The sequence below is a fragment of the Corvus moneduloides genome, chromosome 2 (genome assembly GCF_009650955.1).
Source record: "Corvus moneduloides isolate bCorMon1 chromosome 2, bCorMon1.pri, whole genome shotgun sequence".
Taxonomy (NCBI): domain Eukaryota; kingdom Metazoa; phylum Chordata; class Aves; order Passeriformes; family Corvidae; genus Corvus; species Corvus moneduloides.
The window spans coordinates 93,455,571-93,482,912 of record NC_045477.1 but is presented as its reverse complement, the minus strand read 5'-3'; the positions used below and the strand labels follow the sequence as shown (position 1 = coordinate 93,482,912).

Below are 27,342 nucleotides of genomic sequence, written 5' to 3'. Positions count from 1 at the left end.
GACCAATGAAGCATAGCTGAAAATTAAGTATTATGCTAAATGAATTTCCAGGAGGAAACTCCCTCACACCCACCCTACTGCTACATGGTTAAGAAGCATTTTTGATTATGTGGTAAACATGCACATTGCCATAAGCCTACCCAGCTCACTGCAACCTCTCCTCACCACAACACTTGCACACCTACATGGCAGGACTGTACCCTGAGAAGCAGCAGCTTCTTTTCACCGGGTTTCGCTTGCCCTGTATGACCCCCTGCTTGAGACTCTTCTTGTAAGCCAGGCTGGCCACCCAGCCAGGAGTGACACCATACAAGGCTCCTTGCTCACTGCTGGGGTTGGTAAGGGGCAAAAGACCCTTCGTTCATTCCCATGTATACATATCCTCTGCTGCAAGGGGTTACACACACGTAAAGGACCAGGCTTTCCCACTAGCACTTGGTAAAGGAAGGCACCATCCTGAGATCAGCCCAGGACAGCAAGAGGGAGCTTCCCCCATAGTGAAATCTTCTCCCCTTGGACACAATCAGCATTGGCGGAGAACAGTGATCTTTACACAGCTGCTTCTCAGGGTACACACATACTTGGAAAAAAACCCAAATATTTCCCCCCATTCATTATTTCAAAATAACAATACCTCAGGTTTTTACAACCCTCCCAGGCAACACCTGATTTGTTCACCCAGCCCACGTGGCAAGCTATAGTGAGCAAAATCCCTCCACAGCCACTTCCTCTCCCAAAGGGTGAGTCTCCACAAGCAGCTCCTCATATGTGTGGAGACACTAGTCCAGCCTTTACTGACAAAGCCAAAATTAACTGCTAATTCTGAAGAGGCACATTGCTTGCAATTAGCCTGCTCCCGGAATAAAACAGAATTAAAAAAGAGTATTGGCTTGAAAATGCAGTAGTCAAGTTTAGTTTAAAACGAACGCCATGCAATTAATGACTCACTAAAAGGAAGCAAAAATAGTAAACTGGCAAGTTTGGCGTGGGACTGCTCTAGAGTTAAGGGCTTCTTACACAGAACTGAAATGTGTTATTTGGGAGGTGGGAACAAAGGTGACAGGAAAAAAAAGCAGGGGAGGTTGGCTGGAGTTCCTTTGCAAACTAGCTACTAGGCAATGCTGCTATAACCCTATGAAAGCAGCCAGCTGTGGTGTAAGACATACCTCATTAGTAGTTAGCTTGTCCTGGGGTGTCTGTGGGGACATGGTGGGTGTCGGCTGGCTGGAGGATGGGGAAGAGGAGGTGGAGGAAGTGGAGGAGGAATGGCTTTGCTGTAAGAGATCTGGCAAGAGGTGAATGCGACCGGCAAAGCCATTGCTCTCATGATGGCTGGCACGCTTTTTGTCAACTGTACTCTGTAGAAAAAACAGGCACACTTGTCTTGCTCAAGTGCTGCTTAAAGGTCTATATCCCTAACAACCTCTCTCCTTCTCCTTCTCTCCCTCACTTCCTACCTTTTCACTTTTTTTTTTTTTTTTAAATTATTTTTTTAAATAAGCTGACAATCCATGCTTTGATGCCTGCATGGAAAGTGGGCAGAGATACTAGAATTCATCAAATTCCCACCGGCAGGCAAAAGCTTGGTTCATGTGGTTGACTTCCACAGCCAGTTCCACCAATTAACAGAAGAATAACTGTGCTGCTAAGTCCAACACCACAACAGGGACAAGCACATTTTTGGGGATGGGGATTTTTTTCCCTATTATTTTGTTTTAAACTAACTTAGATCCTATACAGATAGCAGTTCGGACTTTCTGGAGAATCCCTTCAGCTAATTATTTAAAACAATAACCATGAAACCTTCATTTTCAAACAAGAGGGCTCAATTAAGAAATCAGCATTCAGTTGTGAAACTCAGAAATGCGATTACTGAGGAAACTCCTATAAGCTAACACGCTCATTAACACACAAGCTCATTAACAGGGAACCATTATCTTTCAGAGGCACAAGGATGCAATATTTTCAGAATCAAAGGCAACAACACAGCACTCTAGCTCTGTCCACATTCTCTGCCTCACCACCTATTTTGCTTCTCCCCCACACCAACTCTTGTGTGAAATCACATGTACATGTGTGTGTATGTTATCTGGGTGGTCTGTATGCCCTCAACTACAGGTTCAAAACAATTTTAAAAAACCTTGAGTGCTCCCACCCCAGTCTCCCTCCCAGCCCCACTCCTGAGACACATATTTGGTTCTGTGGTAAAACTAAACTAAGTTTTTGCTCCAGGTACTTGCTCCACACACCTGCAGCTTTTCTACCCTTCTCTCCCACAGACTTTGAGATATTCTGCATGGTGCTGCCATGAGTGTCACTGGAAAGCATGCAAAACAGAAGCAAGGGGTGATGGGCTACTGTTCTCTTTGCATGCATCAAACATCTTGCTCATCTGAAATTCACTACAGCTGCGTCTTGATAATACGAACAACAAATATAATGTAGAAACAGCATGGGTGAATGAGCGAGTGGGTTAATGAGCACAGAAAGGGTGCAGCACTGCACAGGGAAGGAAAAGCAATACCTGTCGAACAATTAAGGTGCCCTCCTTAGAAGGAGTCAAGGCAGGTTCACTCTCCACATCATCATGGACAATCATGGTTTTTACTGACTCTGTTTCACCATTGCTCAAGTTCAACGTTGACCTATTTGCCAGACAAGAAATAACTGGAGTGAGATAACAGCACTAGTGCCCTGGCTGTCACTGCCCTGAATCATGGAATACTCAGAATTAATTTATATTGTGACACCAGTAGAATATTTACATAAGCTGCCTAGAAAAGCCTCTCTATCAAGAGATTGTTAAACAGTTTCTTGTTCTGTAAGAAATCAAGGAAGAAGAGGGAAAGGACATTGAAAAGATTAGCCTCAGTGTTTGAATATATGAACATACAAGGCTGCTATGTCTTGCTCATAGATTGTAGTAAGCTGAAAGAACTAACATACAAGCCAAAGTAGCTAACATCCTTTTCCTTCAATCCCCTGTAAGGGAAAACAGATGCAAAACACTGTTAGAGGGACTAACACTGCTCGGACATCATCGGGTCCAGAAGTAGATTCATCTGCTCCTTCTTGTTCCATATCATCATCTTCCTCATCTGTTGTCCCTGATTCCTCACTTGAGGATGAGTAATCCGTTACTTTATGTGGAGGTCGCACATCCTCTACTGCTCGCAATTCCTTTGCCAATGCAGTTAAATCCTGATGGCAGAGGGAAGAAAAAAAATTAAAAACTGATGTTGCAAGTAGGAGAGAAGAAAAGTTTGCAAGACAAACCCACAGGATTAGTGCCTGAGTTTGTTCACTTGTTCACTTCTGTGATTCCATTGCCCCAGCAGTACTGTTTCCTTTGACTTACTCATTCCTAACAGTTACCAAAACTCACTTTCTGATAGATTCAAGCACCAGAAGAGTCAACCTAAGGGGGTCTTGCCATATCACAGAAAAATGTGCATACTCTAAAACCCAACTACCCTATGACTTCAGTTTACGCTATCATACCATCTGAAGGACGTATACAAGCACAAGGACCCACTCTCTCATAGTGGCTACTGTCACAGTTCATTTTCCTAAACTTTTCAAGCTAATAGCATCTGCCACAAGAAATCTAGACATCAAGGTTGTAGAAAGATCCTAGGACTTTCTGAGCCACCTAAGGCACAGTTGCAGAGAGCTGATCTCCTTGAAACCTTTTGATCAATTTCCAGCTGCAAGGAACTGTGCTGAGGCGTTCACTTGTGAAGTCCAATTCATCAGCACCAGTCAGTCACACAAGACTGTCAAACAGTATATACAGTATGGGACATAAGCTGCACTTCTGTCTGCAGTTTGCAGAGTGGGTAAACATGGTTTACAGTCAGTTCAATGTGTTCTCAGCTGTGTAGCTATGTTTTATTTAGCTGAATACAGTTTATGGCAAATATTTCACACATTAAACTATCAGAAGTGAAGGACCAGCCTCTATGTTTCTTTAGAAAGCTGACGGATTTGGGTGATGGTGAAGCATCATAAGAGATATGGCAACTGAAGAAAGTTTCAAGGAAAGGTGCAAATACTGTGAAAACCCATTGAGCTCCCCAAGATACAACTGGACACAGAGCTGTTATCAATTGTAATAGCAGCCAGATATAGGAAATGTCAGAAATCTTCCACAGAGAGTAGGAAAAATTTAAGGTCTTACCACTTCTCCCTGCACCATTCAGCCCAGCATTGGCACATTCAGGTCAAATGCATGACCATTGGTCCAGCCCCAGGAAGGAAGCACAAGATTGAAAGAGAGAAAGGCATGGATTAGGAAGGAAGAAGACCAGAGAGCAGAAATCAATTCCAGAAGCAGAGCAAAATCTAATGTTTGCAGTACTGATATGCACAGGCAATTACACATCCCAGAACATGCTGCTAGACCCACAGTTACAAACTCAATTCTAGCTGATGTTCACCCCTAATGGCACTGAATGAAGCTCTCACTGTACTTTTTGTGAATCTACCTGAAAGAGAAGGAGGACAGGGGAGGTGGATGCAACTCACAGCAGGCTTGATAGGTCTGAAGACTTCCTTTTTCTCTTCAGGCTTTTTAGGTACACTTTCATGGCGCTGTGATGGCGAACCCTCTGATTTGGATGATGCTGCATGTGCCAAGAGCCCAAAAGGAATACAGAACAAAACAGATTAGGCAGGGAGCTAAAACATGTTGTCTTACTTCACTTTAGAGTGAGGAAGAGAGGTGACAAGACTATTAGGGGTGTCTGACCACAAGACCGCAGTTTCACTATGACATTGTCCCTGAAGGACTGTATAAAAAACATCATAAGCTGGGATTTGTATAGGTGCAACTGACCTATGTCTGAAGCCAAAGTAAACGGTCACAACAATTGTAAATCAAAGACTCAAGTGTGGCCACGAGCTGGAAAACCTCCATCATCATCCACTGTAGCCAGCTGAGACCTATCCATTGCAGTCTGCACCGCATCAACAACCACCACGGTGACAAGCAACAAGTATCAAAATGAGCCCCTGCACACATGAGGAAGGGAGGGAGCTGTGAGGGCATGGAGACTGGGCTATTTGCACACAGGAACATGCAGCAGTGCCTGGATGTGAATTAAAGAACAATGAAACAGTTTGACAATGATTTCTGTGCCTACTGCCTTTGCCAAGCAAGGACATACAGCCAAGAGGGTACAGGAAGCTAATCCATCTGTGACACTGCATGCTCAAAGGTTGTTCCTTGTGAGGGTTATCAGCCTTAATTACTGAGGGCTTCACAGCTTAATAAACTCAGAAACACACTGTTCCAAAGGGTGGGAGAAGGACTTACATCTCATCCTGAACCGCTCTCCAGACCCGCTCTGAGAGCCAGGGTGGGAGCCAGGTTGCGAGCCAGAGTTGCTTGAGCCAGAAGAACTGCCACTGCCTGGCCTTGGTACAAGCTTCTCCACCCTTTCCCACAGCAGACGAGGCTCTATATTGCTGTATCAAGGGAGGAAAGAAATTCTTTGTTACACACACTTCAGTCACACACACTGAAACATCACGCTCCCTCAGTGTTTTGCTAATAACTCAACTGAAAGAACACTTTAACACTGAGCTCAGGGCATCAGTAATGCTTCACAACCCAGGCAGTGGCTCCCTTTGAAATAACTATTACCTTATTTATGATGGTTAAAAAAAAAGTTTAGGTGGGTATAAGCTATTCCTTTTATTTGGAATTATCTACCTGCCATTCTTATGCATCTAATCTGAAGCAGACAATTCTCTCGGCCTGCATGCAGCAGGTTTAAAATTGGCTCAGTAGTGTCCTAGGAACTAAACACTAGCCAAAAAGAATACCAGAATACCCTCACCCCTGTCCAGTGAGCTAATTCCAGGGTGGCCTCCCATGTTCCTCTGCTGAGCTCAGGAGTCAGCTCTCTCTTCCCCTTCCTGACCTCGGATGCTGTGTCACAGCTCATGGAGTCTTTTTCCCCCTCTTAAAATATTTTTTTCTGGCTAAGAGGCCAAAAAGTTTCTGAGGTCTCTTCACTTTAGATATTACAAGCCCTTCTGCTGACAGTAATCCCCATGGTACATCCAAGATGACCCACTGCACCAAAAGGCAAGATGTTCACAAACAGCCATATTTTTTCCAAAATTTGAAGGATATTTGAAATTATTGCTAAAATTACAGGGCAGGCAACTCAAATGAGAAGAGGAAAGAAGAAATTTTGTCAGCATTTGTTGACACATGCTACAGCAAGGGAAATCAATATTAATCATTACTGAAAAGGGATCCTACATTATCTTCCTTTCACATCCTACAGGCATTGCCAAAAGCTGTCCGGAAACACCTGGATTCCCATAAGCCTTTTCCTTCCAATTCAAGAAAAGCCAGGACACGTAGGCTTACAAACCTCGTGGAATTTCTTTGACCTGCTTGGTTATTTTGCTGCCCACTGCCCTGCAGTGGGGAATCACGGCGGGACAGGACTGGTGATCGGGATGTTGTTCTCACAGGTACCTTGGGAGAAAAAAGGTTGTGTTAAACCCACGAAGAGGGCAGAGAGGACAGGAAGATACAATCTCTCCTGCCACGAAATATATTCTTAAGATCTTAACAATGTGTTCTAAGTACAAGCTAGTATCAATGACCAAAAGCAATGAACAAACACCCACAAAGCCAAAAGCCTTAGTTGTGATGCTGTTCAGAATTTGAATAGAGCCCAAAGTTGAGTCCTAATATTAAATAGAGTTTAATGGTTATCACACGAACACGTACACACCCTGCTACCCTCCCAACTACTGAGACATTTGAAAAGAATATGGCATTTTGACTGAAGCAGGGAAGGCACAAAGCAATTTGCTGAAACAGCATGAGAATTAGGAGAATAAGCTCAAGGGAACCAAACAAATGCCCGGGAATGGATCAGCAGAAGGCAAAGACTGGTGGGGGGGGGGAGCAAGAATATACTCAGAAGAAGCAAATCCCAGTGGATGGGAGGGGGGATGGGAGTGGGAGAGGAGGAGGAAATATATTGAATGTTTCCTTTTTGTTCAGATCCATCTCAATTTTAAATAAGTGTATGATTCATAGTTTGGGTTGCTAACCGATGAAGAGGAATATTAACTCTGAGCAATAACCTCAGGGATAATTTGAATTCTTTCCTGAATATGGTAATGATTTGTTAACTTTGCATAATAAATTGTTTCTCTGAAATAGCTGCATTCTATAAATAATTAGCAATTTTATATGAAGCTTCAATATTGTACTTCAGGTTGATTAACATTAACCCATTGACTGAATACCTACATTATGATCTGCCTTCCAAAATACTGTTACCAGTGCTGGCACAAGGGCACGGTCTTCCCAGTGCCCAGGGTATCACATCCTTAAGAAAACTGTAATTAATAATAAAAAATACCACACATCTGTCTTTCTACTCCTTACCCTTGGAGGCACCTCGTCACTGTCTGATCTAGCCCAAGCCTTTTGAGTGGGGTCAGGTACCTCCGACTTAGAGTCAGAACTCTGATTAAGCACTTCACTGCGTGAAGGTGGATATGGGTCCTGGGAACGAAGATGGTGATGAGCAAATTTGGGAGAAGGGTCACTGAAGGAATGGGATCGCGAGACAGGGGAAACATTGTTCTTGAGAGATGCCAGATGGGACCACTGTACCTTACAAGAAAACAAAACATAAAACATTCAATGCGCTCAGTATAACCGGCTTTCCAATTAACACAGAATAAAGGCAGGTGGGGCAGGCAGAGACAAATTGGTTATGGCATTAGGTAAGCGTGGGGTGGAATTGATGCACTTAAAGCAAGGCAAGCGCCCAAAGAACGTAACAGACTGAAAATACAGCACATATGCATTTTTTGTGTGATACGCTCTCCACATACACATACACTGGTGCCCAGAGGAAAAGGGGACCCAATATCTGCACCATGAGCCTGAATTCAAAGGCCGCTCAAGACAGAAGTTGCCTTCTGTTCCCTGGTCTTCAGTGGGCTTTGGCCAGGTCTCATGGCAGCACTGGTGGGCTGGGAAATTTGAAGTGGACATCCAATTGAAGCAATGTACAAAATTAAAGAATGCTGTAAATTGGGCAAACCAACAGACATTTACATTTCCTAATAAATTTAGGAACTGGATACAGCTCAAAACTTTTGGAGAAAGACCATAACACAAAGCCTTTATTCCTTTACAGTTATTGCAATATATATAAAAAACCATAATATATATTGTATATAGTATACATATGTACAATGCATATTATACTTACACCATATATGTACCATATACTGTACATATATACATATTTATACACAAAGTACACACACACACACTTACATGCACACATATTCAATTACACATACTAAGAAGGCATAACAGTGACCGTGGAGTTAAAACTCCATTACGATTCCCAGTGAAATCCATATTGACCCTTCAGCCTACTTCCTCTTTGTGCATAAGCCTGTGTTTCAGAGTTAATTTCTGAAACTAAGGAGGAGGAAAGGTCATAACTGAGGAACATGCTGTTTTCACACCTAATGATTAAGCAAAACTTTGCTTTCAATCCCAGTTTCAGTAGGCTGGCTGTATTTGTTTTTATATGATTATTATTTCCTCAATTTTAATACACACAGCTGTTGAAGAGCCTGATTATCCTTAATATGAGTGGAAGACACAGACTTTAAAAGTAACTGGCACAGAGTATGAAGATACAAGTCCAATATTTTGATATAGTCATAGAAGTTTGAATAAAAGCCAGGAAATAATGAGCAAGAGATGAAGTTCTGTCCTGATTTCTCCCACTCTTCCGTCTGTTCAAATTCTCCTGTTGTCCAAAAGAGTGGCAATACCTAGTCACAGTCAGGGATGGTTTTAGCTTGCACTGTCATCAACAGACTTTATTTGAAAGAAGAAAATTCTGCATGGAAACAGAGGAACTAAATGCAGAACTCTACCGTTTAATTTAGCATACTAAATTGCTCAGAATTCCTGGGCCATGTCAAAGTTTTAGACAAAGGTTACTTATTCATGCAATATGAGACTAGATATCAAGATCTGGAGGCCTCTCCTTAGAAAACAACAGAACAATGGCTACCATGAAGGTCTTGGTCTTCTTGATTTTCCAGGGGTGGTACAGAGCTCTATTTAGCAACTGCAGGCCTACTGACAATAAACTTGCTTTTCTTAGACATGCTCTGCAACGCTCTTTGAAACACTGCTCATACTATTAAAACCCACTTGTTTAGTTAGCTTTTTTCTGCAAGAATTTAAAAAACCAAGCAAGTGCACTTTTTTCCTGAGCATCCTTTTTAGTAGTAAATACCTTGCACAGAACAAATTCTGAATTGCAAAATGCTCTGCAACTGCCACCAGCATTTAACCCACTGTGTCACTGCTGCACAGATAATAACGGGATGCAAAAGTTCTACTCTAGCTCTAACATTGAAAAAACCCAAACCAAACCAAACCACCAAACTCAGAAATCCATCAGTTTCTCAATAAAACAAGCAAAAATAGACAAAGAGTAAATCTACAGAATAAGCTGTTTTGTGTAACAGTACTACCCTCTACAATAGGCTTTCTAAGTGCAAAGATCTGCAAATTTGAAGGAAACATGTTAGGACTTCTGCATTCCCTCGAGGATCACCAAGATTTTCCTGGGCACTTACCTGGGGCTCCATTGGCCTCTGCAGGGCAGGCTGAGCAGGTTCTGAGTTTCCATTGGAAAAGGACTCTGATCTTGAAGGCACTGGTGGCTCCAACACTTTGCCCATCTGTTTAGACTGTGCTTCAGGGGAGCCCTGATTAGTTTTTCTAAATCTCTCCTCCACCTAAGCCAAAATAAATGGAGGTTAAGCCTCGAGTCAGTAAAACCAATTACAGTAGAAATACAAAGGGGAGTACCACCTTTTCTTTACCACAAAGAAACCAAATACATTTGGGGTTTGGCAGGATTTTTTCCCTACCACTTTTGCCAGCACTGTAAGTTCACTGAGTGGACTACACCAAGGCAGCAAGTATGCCAATATGGATAATCCATACCAGGAAGAGAGGAGATACAGGAGGTAGTAAGATGTGAGATAATGTCATGAAAGACCATTAGGGGCCTTCTTTCTGCCTAGATTAATTGTTATCGGTACTTTCCTCACAGATAATAAAAAGGATATATGAAAACAGAAACAACTTTATAATATAAAAGTACATTTCCCATTGCTATCTCTTACTTTAGTTGACCACCTTATGCAACCAGTGGTTTTGGATGATCTGCTTTCCTGTGCTTTTCTCTTTGGCAATAGAAAAAGAGATAGGAGGATATGTTTCTCTGCCAGGTAATACTGGAGTCTGTTCAGCTTTAGGCACAAAAGTGTAGGATTTATTATTGTCTCTCTTACCAATCAGTCCCAGCACAACCTCAAAGGCTGTAGAGGACGGTCCCATCATCCTGTTTCCTGTTCTCAGGAAGGTGTAGAATTGATCTTATATTAACCTCAAGAGCTTGCTGAGGGGAAGACTAAATCAGAATGTACTCAATCCTCAGAAGACCATCAAGCAAGGTCCCCATGCAGAAACATCACCTCTTTCAAGGCCACAACACTGAGAACAAAGTGAGATGTATGAAGCACAGGAGATGGAGGGAGGCTACAGGCAGAAAGGAAATAGCCTCCCATTTCCTAAGACTGTTGCTAGAACCAAGGCAGCATGTGCCAGGGAAGCTGCCTCTGAGGAATGCTAAACTCCCAGCATTTTATCAAAGCACCAAAGATCAGACTGGAAGCTTGGGATGATTTAATTTGCTTTAACCCTTGTGCCCAGAGCACGAAACCAGTATTGGGACGATTTCCTAATTGCTCCCTAGCAGTGATGGTCTGGAGATGATGGCTACCAGAAGACAGAGGCAAGTTTCCAGACTCCTCACCTCAGGTGGGCTCCTTTACAAACCCAACTTGCCGCTGCTTTCCAAAATTTCAGGATAGTACCAGTTTGCCTATAGGCAAGCAGACAAGGTTCTGTGAGGTCTACACAAAACATACCATGTCTTGGGAAGTACAACAATAATGGAGGCAAGGATCTTCACCATGCAATCATTTTCACCACTGTGTTCTACTTCACAGAGGCATTCTTTAAAGTCTAAAAAACAGGCCAGACTCCTTGTTATGAACAGAATAAGGAAAAGCCTCAAGTCCTTCTGTCTGAAGAAACAGGTTTTCACGTCTCTAGCTGTAGATGATAGGAAGTTTCTTCCACAAAGCACATAAACTGCATGAGCAACATGTCCTCAAAACCAGGCAAGAAGTGGGAAGGAGGTAAGAGTACATTCCTGGATAGAAACAGGTCCTGTTCCAGTCATCTGACTGTCTGGATCTGAAAGTGGTATTAAGTTCCAAGTCCCCTGCTGTTTCCCAAAGCCGATCATGGAAGTCCATTTCCTTATAACCTCATAGCTACTGCAGTGAGGAAAAAAACTAATCACCATTAAACTTTGCCAGTCATGAAAGTTAGTCCACTTCAGCTTACCATCCCAATGGTCAGCATCTCTGTAAGTGGACCCTTTCTCTGGAGACCAGTATGGCTGAAAGTATAAGGCATAGAACTCATTCCAACTGTTATTTTACGTAAAGAATGTTGTCAGAGTTAATGCCTGCTGTTAGGATTAACTGGTGGCATTCCTACTGCCAGGTATCAAGACATTATGGCTATACTTCTACCACACTTTTAAAAAAGACTATTGCACAACAGTCTCCGGGAAGATCTGACTACTAACCAATTTTTCTGTCTTTACTTTCGGCTTAGAGCAATCACAAAAGAAAAAGACTACAACAGAAAAACAGCTGAGTCAGTGGTTCTCCTAAAGGATGTAACACTTGAATCTTTGCCAAGGAGTTTCTCTCCTTTTCAACTCTGAAAGGCAAATGAAACAGAATACAGTTCTGCATCCCTCCAAAGCCAGCATTCAGGCTGGACAGAAGTGCTAGACTGGCACAATGCTTTCACTGAGGTGGGCCAAGAGCATGCAACAAGGACAAGAGGGCTGGTTCCATGTCTGCACCATCACATACCAGACAAGTCTGAACTTCTTCCAAATAAGAAAGACGTATCAGATACTTCAACCATCAAGCAGAATGGATGAGATAGCACAAACATGGTTTATTAAGAACTTGGACAACAGCATCTAGAATAAAACGAGTTTGTGTCCACCAAGCCCAAACAACAATACTTCAAAGACTAAGAAGCACTGCTGGATGAAGCTGAACCGAGAGCTACTTTATCACATTTAGCAGGCCTAAATATATTTTCTGTTCTTGTTCCAAAATGTATTTACCTAGTTCCCACATGCAGCTGATGAATGCCATTTGACTAACATTGCCCAGTCTGGTGGTTTGTGGGCAGTATGGTGCTCAAGGGAAATGTAAGATCACAGAAAGAAAGCCAAATATACATCAAAGAGGCATTTACTTGCTTAGCAATGTTATTCATGGACCAGTGAAGACAGGGGACCACTCACTGAAAGAAAAAGCACTTCAGATCGACTTGTGAGTGCCTGAAGTCCAAGAAGACAGCATCACAGAGTATCAAAAGAGCGGGACGTGATCTCAGAAGAGAATACTTAACACTTCAAAAATGAAACTAATGAAATTCAGGTTTGCATTAACGAGAACGAAATTTTGAAGAGTGTAAGATAAAACACCAAATCTGTAAATGTGCTGAGTCTTAACATCCATCATAGGTTTGTGCTTTCCAACTGCCTCTCAATTTCAAATCCCCAGTACTTGCCAGAGACACAGATCACCAGCTGCACCAATGCTTCCTAAGAAAACACATCTGATGAAGCACAGATGTAACTTCCGGACATGATCCTTCCAAAACCAGGTCCCTTTAGTCTGCAGCCTTCCACACCTTCTTTCCAACTTCTACACCTCAAAACTCTGAACTCCACTGATTGCAGCAGAAGTACTCAGAAGTTGCCCTTGGGCTTGAAAACCAGTAGCCAACAGTTTAAAATATCCTGCCCCTTACAAGTGGTGCTTTGGCCTCCAACTCTATCGTAGCAGAACTGCAGTTATGCTGATGCCAGCAGGCAGAGAAGCAGTTAGCAGACTCTTGTTCAAAGGAGGACTTACCTCACGTGCTCTTTCAGCAGGCTCATAGTGGGATTTTGGCTCAGGGGTATGATAGCTTTGTTTATTTCTTTCTTGCTGCTGCTGCTGCTGTTGCTGCTGCTGCTGTTGCTGCTGCTGCCGCCTGTGGTCGTGCTGCAGTGACAGGAGGTAGGCTTGCTCCTGCTGCAACTGGCGCTGGAGTCGCTCTGCCTGGCGGTGTTCCTCCATCTCTCGCCATCTGTATTCCTTTGAGAGAACGGGCGAGGAATTCAAGACATGACACTGACTGTACAGTGGATGTGTCCCTACCAATCCCATTAAAAATGCACCTTTCTGGTTGCTGTTGCTTTTTTGTTTGTTTGTTTGTTTATTTCATTGTTAAAGTATAACCAAGAGCTAAGTTAGACCCATATGACTTGTGTCTTATGTTGGGAAAGTCATGAGTGTAGTGCTAAGCTTGACATGATTGGAGAGTTATGTCAAAACTGGTTTTTATTAAAGGGAAAAAAAAAGAGTTATTTATACTAAATCCAGTGTAAAGTTCATAAAACAATGATTTAGACCAACACTAGGCCATTGTATCCTGGGGTGGATTTACATATCATGTGTGCTTTTGATCTGCAACACAAGCACTCTAGTTCTTCACTGAATGCCAAGGTCTGTTCAGAAACTCGACCACCACACCAGAACTGTTCCACTTTAACATAAAGCCTCCTCTTATTGCCCAGAAAGCAGTGTGACCATACAGCACTTCTCATATGTGCCTGTCAGCCCACAACACTAGCATAAATGGCCTTTTAATCAAGCTCCTTTGTTGTCATACTGTCAGTGCAGCTGTGCCCGACTGAGGGAAGCCTAGGACTGGCCGGATAAATGGATCCTATAGCTACTGAACAAAACAGATACAGTGCTTTACCAGTAACATGGCCTGCTCCTGGAGCAGCTGCTGCTGTAGAATTTCCAAGTGCCGCTGCTCCTCTTCTAGCTGTCGCCTGATATACTCCTGTCACATAGAAATTACCCAGCAATAAATTTATTCAAAAGGAATGCATCAGAACCCCCTGGGTGGAACACCACACGCTACTTCCCCAGTTCAGCTTTAATGAGAAATGCACTTCAGGATGGATTAGTGCCTGCAGAACAATTTAGGAAGCCCTGCCTCCTGAGCATTAGATTTTGGCCCCTTCTGTTCTGAAATTTGCACTCCTGCAAATGTTGCCGGCACAGGCCAGAGCTCATTTATGTATTTTGGAAGTGGTTTCAAGAAGCAGCAAAATGCACTTGAAGGTTTTGGAAAGTTAAAACACAGCAAGTCTGACTCAACACAGCCAATACAAAGTCACATGCAAGTTGTATTAAACATTAGTGTGTTGCACTGGTGCGATGAACTGTTAGCAACAGCTAGAGCCAGGCATAGTGTAGGCAGAGCTGGAGCAAGCTCCCCCAAAATGGGCTCTGCCAAGTGCAGTTGGGACCTGGCCTGCTGAGTCTCCCCTGCTGCCCTCATCAGAAGCCTCTCCTGAGCAAATGCTGCCAGCCTTGCTGAATTATGCGATGGTTACGACACAAACAAACATCCACCAGGAAACAAATATTAGACCAAAGTCGCTTGCTCTTGCCATCTAGCCATCTCTTCACCTGCAGCCTCAACAGGTCAAGACATTTACTCATTGCTTCACCTACCCCCTGGAAGAACTCAAACTCTGAAGCACCAAACCCAAGCTGGTAACATCCTATCATGCAATTAATGGAAGTATGTAACATGTGCATGCGCACACACACAAGCACACGCACACATTTACAGTGTATGCATAAAGAAATTAATGGATCAGTGATACAGTGATGGGAGTTATAGAAAGTCTTGTGACAGACTGATGAGATACACTATACTGTTGTTACGCACATTGGCTGAGCCACACTTCGAGTTAACAAAAATTCTAAGAGGGAACATGTCTTTTCTTCTAAAAAAAAAGAATAAAGATTCAGAGTGGTTCAGCTTGGCCACACTAATTAACCATTTGTCATTATTGGCACTGTGCGTAATTAGCATTTCAACAGTTTAAAAAGCAGCTGGGGGAATACCCGGTGTCTGCCCAAAAGCAAATTGCTATGCTGTAATTAGAGATTTTCCCTATATTTATTCCCGTTGGTTAGTCTTCTCTCCTTTTGACTCAAGATTCTTTGACACATACACAAAGACAATAAAATTTCCCAGTAACACAATCATCTATGATCTCAAATACAGAGAATTTATGTAAGAAAAAATTAATGTATGTCAGGCCAAACCCAGCATTCTTGAAGTTAATGGGAAATTTACAATCAATCAGCCTCTAGGACAGAAGTTTTGGCCCTTTATTTGCGATCAGTATTTTGCAGTACATGCACAGTAAGTATTGCTCTGATTATCACCCTGATTAAAGTTATTAAAGGATTTTAAAACATGCAGATTTCATGCATAAATATAGCAGCTGAATTTCACAGTTTAACAAGTTTCTCAGTTGTACTTTCAATGTATTAAGGGCACACTGGCATAACTTACAATATACTTGTTGCCTGAATGGGCATACATTACTGATTTTAAACAGACAGAGTAAGAGAGGGAAACTGTATATTAAAGTTTTAGGATGGAAAATCCTCTGCAGCCAAAAGATTTCATCCCAAATTCAGAGTATTTAAAGTTCATGACAATGACCAATTCTGTGTGCCAGAAGCCGACACACAACAGAGCTGCCATTCTCTTGGGAGGCCTTCTGAACAGGGGCATGTCCTGCAAGAACCACTGATCCAGCAAGACAAGCCTAGAAACAATTTTCAGCCCCAGTGATGATTTTGCCAATTCTGGTGAATTTTAGTCCAGCCCAGGGGCACGAGCTGAATTTAGAATGAGTATTGCAACAAGACTTCTTTTTTTGAGAGAATATTGAGGCTGCCAGAGTTTTCCATAAAGCCCTACAATCCTATGTTAGTGCATTTGCTGTCAAAAACAACAAAGATGAAAGAGTTAGTGTTACATTGCCTCTAAGCTGCTTTAGGCTTACTACTTTTTAAAAAATTAAATTAGAACTTAGACAAAGCAAACCTATTGCACATATATCTGTATCATGGACTCACCTGCTCCCTTTCTACCCTCCTCTTTTCCTCCTCTGCTCTTCTTCTCTCTTCCTCCTCCTTACGCCTCCTCTCCATTTCTTCCAGACGTCTTTTTTCCTCCTGTTCTCTCCGCCTTTGCTCGCGCTCTTGTTGCCTTCGAGCTTCCCTTTCTCTTCTTTGTTGCTACAAAAAGGGAAAAGAAACCACAGACTTTTACTTTTGTTGTTATCAAAGAAAGAGGTGGAGTTGTTTTCTATGGTGAAGAGCGGGATTTACCAGGACTAGCAAGCTCTGCAACCAAGTGACAAAACATTTTATGCAAGCGTTCCACCAGGAAACTAAACTCACACCCAGCACGCATCTATCCCTAAAAGTAGCCTCACTTCCACTCTCTGGTTTCTTCATGCACACACACAAAGTCATGTACCATACTCCTGATGACAACTGAGCTGTGGAAACTCACTCCTCTCTTCAAGAGAGGCTAACACAAATCTCAATCTTTGAACAACTGTTGAACACAGAGATGACAACTTTTTTGACATCAACAATCTACATGTTGCCAAAAGGGAATGATCAGCCCTACTGAATCAGCTAACTTAAATGACCACTATTTGAACTTTCTGTAAGTAGCTTGTCTCTTAAAACAATTCACGGTCTGCTAAGAATTTTGTAGTGTGACCCAATATCCAAGCTTAATTTAATGCACTGCCCAAAACTTTGCCTAGGAGAGAAGGAAGGCTGACCAACAGCACCTCAGCTCCTCCCAGAACATCAAAAGCACCTATATGTAAAAGAGGAAAAGCAACTGAAGTAAGATTTACACTTACACAGATAAGCTTCCACACATGACCCAAATACAAACTGGTGCTGATTAGGTCTGCTCACGTCTGAAAAAAAACTGGAAAACAGCTCTAGAAAGCATGAACTGACTCATTTATGTCTATAGAGCACCATGTATGACTTCAGAGAAGACATTTTAAATGCCCATACAGTCGTGACCAACTCTTCCTGCACTTCAGCATAAGCATCCAGTTACTCCACCTACATCAAAATCCCAGGCAGCCTCCCACAACTGCCTAAGTGTCAAAAGACCCAGCTGTCTCCTGTTCAACCATCAACTGGGAATATCACTACATTTACTTTCTTTATACGTTTCTATAATATGCTAAAAAATATGGAAGAAATTTAAACCAAAAAATAGCATGTACAAATTTAATCCCAAGAACAAAAATGAAAACCTACATTGGTTATTCTTTATCACATTTAGGTTAAGGTTAATACTATCCCAAATTTCTGTTGAAACAAAGCTGCCACAGATTTGCCCGTCTTAAGGCACTCCAAATAGTCTTGCAAGAAAGAGCACTCACACTAAGCTTTTATTTGGGTTCACAAATCCAGTTACTGGTGTGAGTTTCATAGTTGTGCTCAACTGGAAAAGCAAGGGCCGATCTACACTCGCTGTGTTACTTCATGGGAAATGAGCTTTCTCTGCTGGGCACATTTTCTTGCATTACTATGAAGTAACTGAAAGATCAACAGCCTTCCCATCTTCCGGAATTGATACTGCCATGACAGTGGAGGAGAAATACCAGGGGGAAAAAAAAGATGGTTCTTGGGGTTTTCTGAGCTTTTCTGCCAAGAGAAGTCGTGGATGTCCCATCCCTGGCAGTGTTCAAGGCTAGGCTGGATGGGGCTTTGAGCACTGGAAGGTGTCTTCTGCCCATGGCAGGGAAGTTGGAGCTGGCTGGCCTTTAAAGTCCCTTCCTACACAAACCATTCCGTGATTCCATCAATTAGGAGCACTTAAATAGTACAGGCTGCTTTCCAATTCTCTTCCATTAACTACAGTTCAGGGGAAGACATGACTTTCCGGAAGACCACTGTTGAAGTACACCCACACTGTAACTATCATGCCCTCCTTCCTGGCCTATAGCATCATCCTGGGTTCACCACCACCTTCCTGTGCCACAAGACATAAGCTCTTTTATCCCCCACACTTTCTGTATCTTCTCAGAAACACAGCTTCCTTGCCCTTGCATCTCTTCTAACTAAATCCATTTACCAGCCTTTTCACTCATGCTTAAGCCAGCTCTCTTCAATGAATGTAGATATATAAATAGCAAAAGTGCTGCAAGGCAGCTACGGCACGCGGTGCATTTCATAGGTTTCACTGCTTCCCCTCCGTCATTTTTTAAGCACTGTAAAAGGATTAAGTAGGCACTTTTATTTCTGAATATATGCATCAGTGTCAAGCAATTTCTACATTTAAGTCAATATATTCAGGTCCTTCTTGGCTAATCAAGTCTGACAGGCTTTTGTTTAAGAAAAGTAAGATGTGAAGTACAGTAATTCTGCTGCCTTGAGGATGCAAGAGACAGCACACTGCTGACTGATTAATATAATATGCACATTTATCAACTCAAACAATATTGTGTTGACATTGTTAAGCGGATATATTGCAGATCTCAGGATGGCATCATTCTCACTACAAGGAAGACGGGTAAATTCATCGCTTCTTGAATTAATTCAGAAGTGTTCAGGAATAAGTATAAATAACTGAACTTAATATGAGAAAAATAAGCTACAAATTGATTAAGCACACTGGTTTCCCATGGCATCACAAAATAAACAAAATCAATTGTCAAAAGATGAGATTTTTAATGAAACCTTGATCCAGACATCTAGTTCAGCACAACAGCAGATACTTATTACCCAGCAAAAGAATGAGGGGGGAAAAAGGATTTAAGTCAAATCTCAAAATGTACTACGCTCTGTGCACCAAAGTAGGCAGGGAGATTGGGCTTCTCAGCATCACTTCCATCTTCCCATCAGACACTGCCTCAGCCTCCTGCCAGGTGAGTGGGAAGAGAGGTACCTGGCACTGCAGGAGCCCACACAAATACCCTGCATGAGCCCCTTAATCCCAGCCCTAGCTGTAAAAGAAAGGTTTCACTTCCTTTGCACGTGGTCTTTGAAACCTTGGCATCAAACCAGTGGTCATTAACAAAGTGGAATTTACTTTTAACACGCCCAGGGAGAGGAAACCCACAGTGACAACCATCTCTTGGATCCTAGTCCACATCTTGTCAAAGCAATGCCAAAGATGGTTGGTGGCAATTTGTGTTGACCCAACCTGGCTTCAGAGCCAGCCCTATAGCTGACTTTCTTGTATCCATCTGTTGGCACAAGGTTGCCTTCCTGACTGGCTCTAGCAACTCTTTTGTGAGGACACACCAAAACCCTGATCACTGTGTTCCTAAGGCTTGCCCAAAGGATGGGAGAGGGACAGGGAAAACCATTTGTTAATCCCAATGTCATATTTCTACGCATAAAAATTTGCCTTCCAAATTTAGTGCATGTGATTGTCAGATACTGTAAATTTGTCATGCACTACAAAAAACACTGACATAAAACATTCTTGTCCAATAAGCAGCAGGTATAGATCTAGATTCCTGAACTTATGGATGAGTATTCAGGTGTTCTTTAGCTGGATATAGTATTACCAACTTTCTTGCACGTGTCAGATGTAAAGTTTCCTTCCAAGGAGCTAACTGATAACCAGAAGATAAGGCAAGAACTCTTCAAAGAAGTGTCAGACATGCCAAAACAGAATTTTGACAGAGTCCATACTGCCTCAAATTACTGCATTTCACAAAATGGGCATTTGCTATGCGAACAACACTAAAAAAAAAAACACAAAGAAAATACAGTGTTAATACTCTGGCTCCTTGTCTGGTTTTAGGGTGCAATAATGATGATCTCATAATGGAACCTGACATTTCCAAGCTGGAAGTCCATGCAGTAGAGCATGATTTACCAGGAGGGGGCAATGCAACTACACACGCAGTTGGTCTATACCAACGAATTCAGGCCCTCGTCCATACAGTGAAATGCTGAAGATAGATACAGATCCTCTAATTTTAAATTCCTAAAATATTATTACTGTATCTCATATTCAGAAGAAGATTGATGATACATATATTAATTATTTCTTTCACAAAGAATTAGGTAGCCTGGTATCAGCTTAGGAAGAGAATTGGCAAGATTAATAAAGAGATTTTTGCTTTGTCCACACTAGAGATAAATCTGAAGTAGAACTTCTTATTCAGTACCAATCCAAGCTGCAAGCAATTCAAATTAAGTAGCTAAGAGTAAGCACCCCTTCTGTAAAAGAAATAAAGCCCTGGCAAAAATTGCCTGCAGGTACACCTACATTAGCATCTTGGTTCAGGATCAGGAGTGGTCTTTTGAAGTGAATCACCCAAACATCTCCACTTATCCAGTTTTGTTTCATATTTTGAAGATGTCCTGGAGTGCCAACCACACCTTTTGGATGAAATTAAAAAGGCTGATGCACTCCAACCACAAGTAGGCACAGAGTCTAGACCTCAGCCAGTCCAAAGGAATTCCTCCTGTCTTTAAACACATGAAGTCTTCAGGTCCTCAGCACTTTAATTACTGTGCTCCACGATCTGCTTCTATAGGGCTGTACTACTTGTCAGTGGAGCTGTAACCTACCACTTCAAAAACATCCATCTTAGGTTCTCATGATCAGGGACAGAGACACCATTTAATGAAGCTATCCTGAACTGCAGAGGTCCACAGAGAATGGGACTCCACCACAGCCAATTCTGAATTTCCCGAGCCAGACTCAGTTTTGCTAAGTACAAATTTAAATGCTTTCTGATACCCAGTAGTTTTCTCCATGTTGCTGAGCAGAAACACAGACACACATTAAACCAGCCAGGAACAGCTCAGATTTCTTGTTTAAATTATCTAAACACCTACATAGTTGATAGTCTTTATATGTCTTTTGAAGCAGGACTGGAGGTAAGACAAATAAATCCCCTTCCCAAAATTCTCAAATAATTTTCTGCAGTTTGACCACATGTCATTTTCGCCTCCTCAGTAACACATGAACTACAAGGTTCCTACAACAGCAAGTTTTAGAAGTCACCTATATGCCTTTTAAAAAGTAATCTTTTCTCTAACACTGCTGAGAATTACAGTTTTTGGCAGATGTCCTAAACACCGTTCCTGTTACAGTCTCGGTCAAAACTGTCTAGGCTCTGTGCCAGCATTGTAAGAACAAGCCCTCAATTTTAATTTAGGAAGCGGGGAGGGGGGGAAGTATATGCAACTTGTTCAGGAAGATTATCTAATGCATAAAATTCTACCAAAGAATATTAATTAGGTATATGCAAACATACTCTACACAAGCAAAAATTACAAGAAAGCAAGTGTGGTAAAAATATCAACAAATTTATGAACGCCCTGAGCTTCAATGCCTGACACTAATCTTAACTCCCATTACCAAGCTCTCCATTGTTTACTGGCTTCATCAAAACAGGGGGGTGAGTTAAGGACAAAGTGACAACATTTCAATATTTTGGCCTTCATTTGTGTCACAACACTGATGTTTATCTAAATTTGTGTCTACCACCCTTCCCCCATCTGAAGGAGCTTGTTTTGGCTGCCGTTTTTTTAAAAATCACTTGGGATCATACATTTTTCCAACACAAGATTCAATGAACTAAGTGGGGGTTTTTTGAAAGCTAAATGTGAGCCTTTTTTTTAATGCACTTGATGAACAATATGCCCACACCATCACCTGTAAAAGGAAACTTTTTTAACTTGTCATTCCTATTTATGCCTCCAAGGGAATCCGGCAGAAGTTACAGACCAATACCAGGTCAAAAGCTTTGATCTTACAAATTTTACATGTTTTACCATGCAACCCTACTCAGTAATACAATCTACATTACATGCTGTCTTGTGGTTGTGGTAGCTGTCAGTTTTGTTTCATATTTTTAAAAGCAGGACTGATTAAACATAACTTTCAGGTAACTGCCTTTTCTTTTTACTTGCTCATTTAGTTATAACTGCAACATCCCGAAAAAGTCCAACCCGTGCAGGGAAAATGGTGCATTGCTTTGTTTCCACTACTAGCAGCAGCAGCTCCTTTATTTTAAAAAGAAAATCCAGATTTTAAGAGTTGCACTGATTACTAAAGTTAAATGACCTAGATAATTTAATTGTAATCCTCTTCCTCAACAAAAAATACTGCCTGCAGAACCTTAGAGATTAAAGGGGCATTTAAAAAAAATCATTGACTTGCGTACTAAGAAAAATTTGAGAGGCTAAGTAGTATCTCAACTTTTGCCCACCTTTGACAATATCAGTATTTTATTTTCATATTTTCCTAGTATCTTTTTTTATTACTTACTCCCCCCACAAACAGTCTAAAACAGTTGGAAGTGCTACAGTGTTTATCTTGGCATTCTCTGAAGGGTGGGGAAGAAACAGAAGAGAAATGGAGTTTATACGCCTTCCCCTCATTCCTCCTCATGGATTCATGTGTGGCTGAATCTTAGCTACCAATCCCTCCTTATAGCAACACTAAACTCATTTGCACTTTGGAAAAGAGGGATAAGGAGCATAATGTGACCTGGAAGGGTATTTGGAACTTTGTATTACCTGTTATGCAAACACATCACAGGATGCAAATCAACATTTGGTCCTGGTTGCATCCTCATTAAACATTACCAGGATTTGGAAAACCAGACTGGGTGTAGTTTTTCCATCATTCCTATGTGGACAGTTGAAACAGACTCAAGCAAGAGGTCATTTAAGGACAACTGGAATTTGACCCTGCATTTCCTGAAGAACAAGGATTGGTTTCATTTCAACTCTGTGTCATACCCAGCTCTGGCCTGAAGAGCTGTTTTGAAATCTTCCTACCTCTGAAGCTCACGCTGCATATTCCATCTACATATATATAAATGCACACGAGATCTTAGGAGGTGAAAAGTATGACAGAACAATATTGTCCATGTACATTTACTTTCTTTTACCTTCCAGCAAAGTATAGAAATGGCATACTTACTCTATCACAAAGTATGATCTACATATTTGCAATTTCTGCAGAATTATAATGTTAACACTGATTTATAAAACATATTTATAGATCTACCTTTAAAAGCCCCTTCCAATCCAAATCATTCTATTATTTTATGATCTAGGTGGCTTTTAGTCATTAAGCTACCTATGCATGAGAGAGTAATACATTAAAATACAGGCTTCTATCTACCATGAATGAGTGCCAAACACAGATGTTTGAGAAACATTTAAAGGGAAATCTGAAAAATATTATGGCCTTCCCAAAAAGTACTCTTGAGAGAAAAATCTATCTGGGAATAATTTATGTCTCCTCTTCTCTACAGCTACCTAAAGCCTAGACAGAGACCAAGACAAAGCCTCTCTCCTAAAAAACACCTTCCAAAACCCAGCTCTATATTGTCTTCATAGAAGCTGCTGGATATTCAAACGCTTTGGAAGACATATTCGAGTAGCCGGGCAGGGATTTAAGTGCTTTGCTCTACGTTTGCAGGTGGATTTTCACATGACGTTTTCTTTCCTGAGATATCCTGGGGCTACAGGGAACTCTTTTCAAATGGGCACAGGAATGGGAAACAAAAGGGGAAGAGGGACTTCTGTCCCCCAAACTCCAGTCTCCTGTTTCTACCTCTTCTAGCCGCCTCCTCTGCTCCTTCTGCTGCTCGATGCGTTTCTGCCTCTCTGCCAGCAGCTGCCTCTTGTACTCCTCCTGCTCACGGAGCTGCTGCTCCTGCAGCAGCTGCTGTCTCCGAAGGGCCTCGGACCGTTCCTTGTTTTCCTGCTGCAGTCTCAGGAAATCACGTCGGAGGGTTGATTCTCCAGGCACATTGACAATAGAACTGCAACAAGAGGAAGCTAAAGCCTTCTGTATGATAAAGCCTGATGGGCCATTAAATACCTTTGCCAAAGCAGGGGAACATTAATAAATTATATCATGATGTTAAAGTTTAATCTCATTTCTTTTGGAGCAAGGACACTGAATGTATGTCAAATACACGCTCTCAGTGGAAGGCGTGAAATGAGGCCAAGCAAAATAAGGACGAATGCTAACATTGTGGAGACCCTGATCAATCATATTTGCCATAAATCTCCCTCCATCCAGATTTTGTTGGCTCTAAGTCATAGGAAGGAGAGTTTTCAAACCTTTAGCAGTCATAGCATAGGTATTCAAACCCTTTGGGTAGTTTGTGTGGCTTGAGCATTCACTTAATAAGAGACAGAAATTTAGCATGCTGATTTATAATCACAGACCTTTAGACTTACTTGGCATGGATTGCCCAAAGCCATCCCAAAAGCAATTATTACCTTGGCTCTCCTTCTTGTTCAGGCACTTCCTCCTCTTCTTCCTCACTTCCACTATATTCATACTCCGTCTCATCTAACAGGAAAGAAACAAAGGCTTGGATAGTACTTTAATTTTAGGGTAGTGGGGAGTTGCAGTAGCACCTCAGTAAACCAGCTCCTGCTCCCTTCGGTGAGAAGATCTATCACAGACCCTAGAACTCATTCTGTATAAATCAGCTCATCTTCCCTGACTTGTAAAGCGGCACAGTGCTTTGCAGAAGACTTCCAGCAAATTCCCTGAACAACACCAGGTTTTATATGTAAGACAAGACACCGGGAGAACTTCAGCACCACCTGAATAAGGAGAAAAGGCTGCCCAAAACATTTGCTTCACAGCTCTTGTGATGGGTTATTTCCTGTGAGTCTGATTTATGGCATCAGCCCAGGAAATGAACCAATCACAGACTTAAGAAGGGAAAGGCATATATGCCAATATCCTCCTAAATACTGTTTAATGCTTGTATGGAAGAGGCAGAGGCCAAGAAGTAAGTAAACTTAATGTATCAGAAAATACAGCACTTGAAACTGATACCTTCTCTGTAAAGGACAGAACAAAAAACTTTCTGACAGTCAAATTAGGAATTAAAAAAGAACTTTTTAAGGATTTGGGCTATAGGAGCTTCTCTTGGGGTGGGTATTAAGAATGCAAAGCAGGACGAAAATACGCATTTTTGACAAGTTGCAAAGACTTGATTTTTAGAAGCTGCATACCTTTCTCTCCTCTCTTCTTCCTGGTCCTGTCTATATGGTCCTTAAGCTGGATTCGGACTTGCCTTTCATTTGGCTGGTCACGTATAAAGGGATGTTTCAACAGTTGCTCTGTAGAAGGTCGCTGCATGTAATTCTTCACTAGACAACCTTCTATAAAGCTGAAAAACTTTTTCGACCTGAGAAAGCAGGAAGGAAAAAACAAAACAAAGCAGAAGGTGACAGGTAAAACTCAGCTGAAACATTTTTTCTGTTCTTCCTCAAATTCCTTTCCTCAAGAGCATTACGTCCCAGAGGACAGTTCAAGTGCTATCTGCAGGTGTACCTCCTGATCAGATCTGAATATGTTCCAGCTGAGCACCGGGCTGGAGGGACACAGGGTGACATGAACATACTTGCAGCACTCAGGCACAGACTCACAGTAATGTGCCCTCTTTCAGAGGCATAATTGCCCTGAAAGTCAGGATCTATTAGTGAGGTGAATCACGTAAACCCAGCTCTGCTGCTTCTGGATCAGAGCTGGATAGAATCCAGCCTGCTTGGAGCAGAGGCAGGGCAGCTCTGGTGTGCCTCCACCTACCCGCGCTACAGACAGCCATACCCAAAGCCAGGAGAACTGTGTCTGCCATTCTCCTGACACAAGCAGCACCACACTGCTTTTGCACGCACCTGGGCTCACAGAGTTAGATCTGCCAGAATTTAAGATTATTTTTTTTTTTACCTTAAGAGTCACACACAAAAATTCTTATAGAACAATAGGCAGGTGTTGGTCAGTGCTGTCTGTTCAACACAGGTACTTTGGGTCAAATTCTCCCTGACACAATTTAATGACATGAACTAAACTAAACCCCTCCTGCACATAGAATAAAGTGACAGGGTATGGGAGTTAGCTAAGCTGCAGCACCACCTTCCAAAATTTGCACTTCATTTGAGCTCTTGAAAGAGGACCTATCCAGAAAGAAGTGACCAAACAAGTGACCTTGCAAAATGCCAATAGTGGAAGTACTCAAAACTGCAGTGAGGCACTGGAACAGGTTGCCCAGAGAAGTTGTGGATGCCCCATCCCTGGCCAGGCTGGATGGCTTTCTGAGCTACCTGAATTAGTGGGTGGCATCCCTGTCCATGGCAGGGTTTGGAACTAGATGATCTTTAAGGTCCCTTCCAATCCAAGCCATTCTGTGATGATTCTACAACTCTGTCATCATTTGGCCTATCTTCTCATAACCTGCCACTGAGCACACTATCAAAACAGTTGAGTCACAGCAGCACTGCCTTTGACCAGAGTTGCTTTTTATTTGGTAGCTGCTTTCAACCTGCTCCAGTGCTTGGAGAGCAAATATCCTCACCACATGGTTAAGCATAAAAACAATTATTTCTATCCATCAGTTTACTTCCCTACTGTAATAAAAAAGGCTGAATCCAACATAAATAACATGGTTGTTCAGATTTTTCATTCCTCACACCTTGAATGTTATTATTTCGCATAAAAAGGTTAATGAAAGGCTAATGCAAATGGCATATGTGCATCTTTATTCCCTTAATATATGCAGAAGGCAAGTAAGAGAGACTGATGCCTTGACAGTACAAGTGCCTAAATAAGTCAATCCAGGTAGAGACCAAGCCCAGCAAGCAAGCCAAGTTTATGTTATGTTGACATTGAATACACAGTCAAATCACTTGATTATTTTGACAGGATCACAGCATCCCATGATCACATTCAATCTATAAGAAACCTCTTTCTAGGGAGTATTTTTGTTTCATATGTGCCAGTTGTAACCAATAACTGGGAGGAAATCCTCTGATACTAATGGATTCTTCTCAGTTGGCAAGAAGCAAGCACTCAATTCCAACCATTTACAATAATTATAGTAAAAGCCTTCATTAGTTTTAATAGCTCCTTTCTATTTAGCAACTAGAACACTACAGTACTGTTCTGTTTCTGTGTTATGATACATCTGAGAAAACATACTGCATATTAAGAGTGCTGCAGCAGTCTATTTTTTAAAATATGGATCCATTTGTCACCCTAATACAGATGCTACTCTATCAAAAAAAAACCCTGGGTATTTATCTTCACACAATTTGAGATGGAATTTCTCTGGGACAAAAAACTAAATAATACATGCATTTTATGTCATGCCTTGATTCAGAGGCACAAAAGACAACGGAGATTTTTCTAACTTAAATTGCTTTACAGTTCTATGGAAGGGTTAA

The 27,342-nt window shown here is 41.8% G+C and overlaps 1 protein-coding gene across 10 annotated transcripts in view; it reads right to left on the bottom strand.

The window, feature by feature from the left end:
- MAP4K4 (mitogen-activated protein kinase kinase kinase kinase 4) overlaps positions 1-27,342 on the bottom strand; it is a 167,021-nt gene that overhangs the window by 21,823 nt on the left and 117,856 nt on the right. For 2 of the 10 annotated variants that reach the window (XM_032100382.1, XM_032100384.1), the window contains exons 10-24: positions 25,132-25,307; positions 24,382-24,454; positions 23,705-23,915; positions 16,201-16,362; positions 14,006-14,092; positions 13,111-13,335; positions 9,661-9,822; positions 7,424-7,654; positions 6,390-6,496; positions 5,318-5,469; positions 4,528-4,625; positions 4,181-4,189; positions 3,026-3,201; positions 2,525-2,645; positions 1,167-1,358 (exon numbers count right to left, since the gene is read on the bottom strand). In XM_032100382.1, the coding sequence (XP_031956273.1) occupies positions 1,167-1,358; positions 2,525-2,645; positions 3,026-3,201; positions 4,181-4,189; positions 4,528-4,625; positions 5,318-5,469; positions 6,390-6,496; positions 7,424-7,654; positions 9,661-9,822; positions 13,111-13,335; positions 14,006-14,092; positions 16,201-16,362; positions 23,705-23,915; positions 24,382-24,454; positions 25,132-25,307 (2,182 nt within the window). The remainder of the gene's footprint in view (positions 1-1,166; positions 1,359-2,524; positions 2,646-3,025; positions 3,202-4,180; positions 4,190-4,527; positions 4,626-5,317; positions 5,470-6,389; positions 6,497-7,423; positions 7,655-9,660; positions 9,823-13,110; positions 13,336-14,005; positions 14,093-16,200; positions 16,363-23,704; positions 23,916-24,381; positions 24,455-25,131; positions 25,308-27,342) is intronic. The other 8 variants (XM_032100385.1, XM_032100388.1, XM_032100386.1 and 5 more) reach the window with 8 other exon arrangements.